Source organism: Protopterus annectens, chromosome 4.part0 (assembly GCF_019279795.1).
Source record: "Protopterus annectens isolate FY-2018-M chromosome 4.part0, PAN1.0, whole genome shotgun sequence".
NCBI classification, from domain to species: Eukaryota; Metazoa; Chordata; order Ceratodontiformes; family Protopteridae; genus Protopterus; species Protopterus annectens.
In genome coordinates, this window is record NC_056733.1 from 1,412,536,135 (window position 1) to 1,412,542,134 (window position 6,000).

The 6,000-nt window shown below is 42.5% G+C and overlaps 1 protein-coding gene across 2 annotated transcripts in view; it reads left to right on the top strand.

The window, feature by feature from the left end:
- PPP2CA (protein phosphatase 2 catalytic subunit alpha) overlaps positions 1–6,000 on the top strand; it is a 741,847-nt gene that overhangs the window by 550,374 nt on the left and 185,473 nt on the right. For both annotated transcript variants that reach the window (XM_044069242.1, XM_044069243.1), the window contains exon 5: positions 4,723–4,884. In XM_044069242.1, coding sequence (XP_043925177.1) covers positions 4,723–4,884 — 162 coding nt within the window. The remainder of the gene's footprint in view (positions 1–4,722; positions 4,885–6,000) is intronic.

Sequence of the window (6,000 nt, forward strand, 5' to 3'; positions counted from 1 at the left end):
GCATTATGGGTGCACCTGACATCTGGGGCAAGAAAAACTGATGTAATGGCTGCATGTTTTATACCCCTGACCACTTGACGTCATGGAAGAAGATACAGCATCCGCAGGAATGTGTGTAGATGGGTGGGAGTGCGTGTGTGTAGATGGGTGGGAGTGCGTGTGTGTGTAGATGGGTGGGAGTGCGTGTGTGTGTAGATGGGTGGGAGTGCGTGTGTGTGTGTGTGTAGATGGGTGGGAGTGCGTGTGTGTGTGTGTGTAGATGGATACGTGCGTGTGTGTGTCTGTGTAGATGGGTGGGTGTGTGTGTGTGAGTCTGTGTAGATGGGTGGGTGTGTGTCTGTGAGTCTGTGTAGATGGGTGGGTGTGTGTGTGTGTAGATGGGTGGGAGTGCGTGTGTGTGTGTGTAGATGGGTGGGAGTGCGTGTGTGTGTGTAGATGGGTGGGAGTGCGTGTGTGTGTGTGTAGATGGGTGGGAGTGTTTGTGTGTAGATGGGCTGGATGTGGTGGGAGTGTATGTGTGTGTGGATGGGGGTGGGAGTGTGTGTGTGTAGATGGGCTGGGAGTGTGTGTGTGTGTAGATGGGCTGGGAGTGTGTGTGTGTGTAGATGGGCTGGGAGTGTGTGTGTGTAGATGGGCTGGGAGTGTGTGTGTGTGTGTGTGTAGATGGGGTGGGAGTGCGTGTGTGTGTGTGTAGATGGGTGGGAGTGCGTGTGTGTGTAGATGGGTGGGAGTGCGTGCGTGGATGTGTGCGCGTGTGGGGCGTGTGTGGGTGGATGCGTGGGTGGGTCGATGCGTGTGCGTGGATGTGTGCATGGGTGTGTGAATAAGTGTGTGGGTGGATGTGTGTGTGCGCGTGGGTGGGTGTGTGCGCGTGGGTGGGTGTGTGCGCGGGTGGGTGTGTGCGCGGGTGGGTGTGTGCGCGTGGGTGGGTGTGTGCGCGCGGGTGGGTGTGTGTGTGGTGGGTGTGTGCTTGTGGTGGGTGTGTCTTGGCAGGTGTGTGCGTGCGTGTGTGGCGGGGTTGTGGGTGGATGTGTGCGCGGGTGCGTGTGTGCGCGCGCAGGGGTGTGTGGGTGCGTGTGTGGATAGGGGTGCGCTTGTGTGTAGATTTTTAGGGGTGGGCGTGTGTGTCAGATTGTGGCGTGTCTATGGATAAACCTATTGAATGAATAATGTACTCTGTTGCTTACTCATTAACCTTAATGATGGAACTTGTAAGTAGGACCATGTTTAAACAGCCTCACCATCCTCCACTGTGGCAGAGGCTAAGGTGGCATGAGTAGTGTGATGGGAACGAAGAACATTTTTGGTTGCCTGCAAAAGTGTGAACTCGTGAGCTGACGTAATGCTTTTGTCAGTTTTTTTTTCAACTGGAACTCCTTACTGTAAGCATGTAATTTTAATTGTAGAGTACTGGTAGGTATTTATTAGCTAAGATTTTCACATTTAATTAGAGATGGGCTTGTTCAGACATTTGGATCTTAGAGTAGTTATGAGTAGAATGTATAGCTTGTGTTGTAGATATGAGGCAGTGGGTGAAGCTAAGGCTTAAATTTTAAGGAGGGAGCCACAATTCTGTACGTGTCTAACGACATCTAAAGTTAAACAAGGAAGTGGCTGTACTACAGTGGGTAAACATTTGCTTTGATGGAGGTATAGCTAGCAATATTCAAGGCAGGGTCTTCAAACAATGTAAGCTAAACCACAACACAAACTCGAGCTAAGTTCCAAATATAAGAATGAGCAACAAGCACAGGAACCAATAATAGCTTTATTCATCTCTAGCACCTCGGCAAATAATGCCATCAAGGAGTGAATTACCATAGTCACTCTATAGAGATATAGCTGTAGAGATATAGCTGTAGAGATATAGCTGTAGAGATATAGCTGTAGAGATATAGCTGTAGAGATATAGCTGTAGAGATATAGCTGTAGAGCTATAGCTGTAGAGATATAGCTGTAGAGATATAGCTGTAGAGATATAGCTGTAGAGATATAGCTGTAGAGATATAGCTGTAGAGATATAGCTGTAGAGATATAGCTGTAGAGATATAGCTGTAGAGATATAGCTGTAGAGATATAGCTGTAGAGATATAGCTGTAGAGATATAGCTATATATATTAACTAATTTACATAATTAGATGCCTCCAATTACAGTCTATTCAAACCCATAGGGGTCAGTGTATTATACTTGAGAATATACACAGATTCCTTATGCAATAATTTTCCTTACTAGGCTAATTCTCCCAAATTTAAGTTAACTTTTCTAAAATGCACCCCTTTAAAAGTGATGCATTGCATTTTAAAGATTTTCATGGTGGTAATTAAAGGGGGCTTTCTATATGTACATATTAAATGTATCTAATATGTTCTTGGAATCTTATTTTGAACATTCTGCGACTCTCCCCCACATCAAACTTATCACAAGGACATCTTAAAAGATAAACAAATCCTTCTGTTTCACATAATTGTGTAGTTAAAACTAATTCCAGTCACTCTACATCTATTCACTACTTACATGTACAACATTTTCCACAAGGGTGAGTACCTGTTTTCAGACTAATTCCAAGAACATATTAGATGTTAAAAATGTACATGTAGCAAGCTCCCATGCATTGCATTTTAAGGATTTTCATGGTGGCAATTTAAAGGGGTGCGTTTTAGAAAAGGTCACTTTAAATTTGGGAGAATTAGTTTCTATTAAGGACAAAATACACTGAACCCTATGGGTTTGAATAAAGACTGTAATTGGAGGCATCTAATTATGTAAATTATTCAATTGTTAATGGTATATATTGTGACAGTATGTTCACTCCTTGAAGGCATTCTTTGCTGAGGCGCTAGAGGTACATAAAGCTGTGGTTCCTGTGGTGGTTTGTTCCTAAAACCATGTAGTTATTTTGTTTTTCAACACTTAATCTCACTGGAACTCCGTAGTCTCACTGGAGTAGACACCTGTAACAGTGGTGAATTTTCCGGTGTTAAAAGTTGAATCATAGGTTGCCAAATGACCCTTAAGTTTAGCTGATAGAAATTTTGAAGTGAAAAGAAATGGTGAGTTTAAGTCACAAATTAATTTTTATTTGTTTCATTCTGACCAGGGAAGTCCACTGGGCCATGAAGAACCAGTTTTCAGTACTCCAGAACTCCACAAAAAAGGAGGGGGGGGAAGAGGCGGATAGCTTTGCAATACAATCCGCTAAGAATGAGTTGAGTTAGGTGGCAATTTCAACGTAGGTAAGGTTGGGGATTGGAAAGGGGTTTTCTTTTACCAGGGTAGAGAATGTAGGAGATGGAGTTCTAGAAGTTTTTAGAATTGGATGAGTGCATAGATTGAAGCTTGTAGTAGTAAGCTTTGCGGCCTTTTGTTTTTTTGTGGAGTTCTGGAGTCGCTTAAATCCTTGGAGATGGGGGTTTTGTTTTTCTCATATTGCTTCCATTTTATCTCTCTCTGGTGCATAGTTTAGTTTCTTTTGGTAGCCAGGGGCAGGGATTGGTTTTGATGTGCTTGGTCTTAAGGAGGGCTTGCTGGGTAAATAGGCTTAGGAATGACTGGTTGAAATATGATACAGCATTGTCCAGTAGAAGGGTATTTAGAGGTGTCCAGTCAGTATGCCTTAGGCATTCTGAGAGAGTTAGAGGGGTGAAAAAAGAGAGGTTACTGGTTTGAATGTAGTGGTGCTGTTTTTGTAGAGGAGAGGGGAGCTGGTAGACTAAAGCTGGTAAGTGATCACGGAGAGGGTCAGGTAGTATTCCAGCAGTGGAGATGAGATTGGGGTGTGAAGTTAAGATCCAGTCAATGATGGTACTGGAGGTACCATCTTTATTTGGTCTGGTTGGAGAATTTATAAGTTGGGAGAAATTGTACAGATTGTTTGGGAAGGGGCTTCAGAGTTAAGGGAGGCCCAGTTAATGTTCATATCAACTAGGATTTAGGTTTCTTTTTTGATTTAGGAAAACCAGGAGATGTTCAAGTGTTTTGATATCACCTGGGCGGGAATATAGAGGGCTCTGATGCAAAAAGACTTGTGGTTAAGTTTTAATAAACCACTTGTAATTTCAGCATTAGCAAAGTTTGAGTTTTTCACTTAATGAAGGGGCCTACCTATTACTCCTCCACTGGTATCTGCAGACCCAAGTGTGAGGAAGATGGTTTGAGTGTTAAAGGCTTATTTACATAAAGTGGCTGTCCTTGGGAGATGAGCAGTGAATGAATAGTGTTGAGGTGGTTTCCAAGTGTGGAACTAACGGGTGTTGGGTGAGGATCAGAAGACTTTTTTTTTTTCCTCTCCTTTGTTTCTTTAACCAGATAATTGAACACCTCTCAAACCCTTTTTGCCCACAGCTTGGATCACAAGGACAAAAATAACGCACTTGGGCAGTTTAGTGTAGCCATTCGGACTTTGTGGATGATTAGGAAGTATGAGTACCCAGAGAACTATACAAACATGGGTCGAAAATGCAATACTCCATACAGACATTTTGAGCAGATGTTAGTAGTAAACCCAGGTAATTGAACTGAGAGCTGCCCAAAAGACTGTAAAAACTTATCACGTCAATGTTCCTTCCAAATTAATGGAGGAGGCTTGTGCATTGCTTGTAATATTTAAAACAAGTCTCCTGTGGTCTGTCCAGTAAAAGATGACCTGTTCAGTGAGGAAATATTTAAGAAATTTTGTAAAACTACCATATGAAGAAAAATGCTTATTAAAATGTTTATTTCAGGGTCCAATGTGTGACCTGTTGTGGTCTGACCCAGATGATCGTGGTGGTTGGGGCATTTCTCCTCGAGGTGCTGGCTACACATTTGGACAGGATATATCCGAAACTTTCAATCATGCTAATGGCCTTACATTGGTTTCAAGAGCTCACCAGCTTGTGATGGAGGTAAGATGTCTAGTTAATTAATTTTTGATTTTATCTATATTTTAGTAGTTTGGAAAAGGTAACAAAAAGCCTTTGTGTTAACAGTAGGGATGTTTACATTTGTCTTCCTTGACCACCAACATTGGTGTCAAAAAATGTGTTCACTTGACACTTTACTCCATCTTTTTTTAAACTCCTGCTGCAGGAAAGCATGACTAAACTTTGAGGTTCTGATCTTTAGCTAATTTCTTAAAGCTGTAGTCATCCATTTTCGTGAACTGGTTGAGTGTGACAGTGATTGCAAGTTTAGCAGGGCATGTTGTATTTCCCCATCATTCTTCAACTTCCTCCTGTGAAATTTCTATTCTGGAGTCTAGTATGTGTCCTGTCCTCATTGAGCTGTGTGGTACCTGTCCTGCGAGAAGCACTTGGGTGACATCTTTTTTTAGTGCCCATATCACCTCATTGTAGTTTCTCATCACCTCATTGTAGTTTCTCATTAGTCCAGGAAACCTGTACGCTCTGGATTGCTGAACTGTCATCAAGAAAAGTGAACCCAACTACTCTACTAAGGTGCTTTAGGCTTTCAGGGCAACCCAACATCCATGTATCCTACAGGTAGTCACAAGTATAACAGTGGTGTAGTACGGAAACCTACAAGGAGGGTAGGTAAAATGGTTGGAAAGATGTTTTCATCTTCATGCTTCTTGCATCACCTTGGACTACAGCTGTGTATCATACAAGTTGTAGATCCAGGACCAGTATTCACAAATGGCTATTAAACTTGGGGATGTTCTCACTCTTAGAACTGGAGTGATACAGTCCTGTATCTTTTTGACTGAACTCTCATCAGACCAGAGGGTTCTACTCTGGGTACCCCTGCAAGATCACATAAGTCGTAATTGCTTTACCCATTCCATGAATGAGAAGTTTGCATCAGTTTAGACTTACTGTGGTAACTGTATTAATAACCACAAACTCAGAGGAAAGCTGTATTTAATCCTCAGCAACTTGTCTAGATAAGGCATGGTATGAATATGTTCCAGTAAGATTGCTGTGCCTCTGCTTCTCTCTTCTTGGGGAAGCAGCATTCATATATTCCCTTCAGATGCTAACTCAGAAAAGTATATTCTGAAT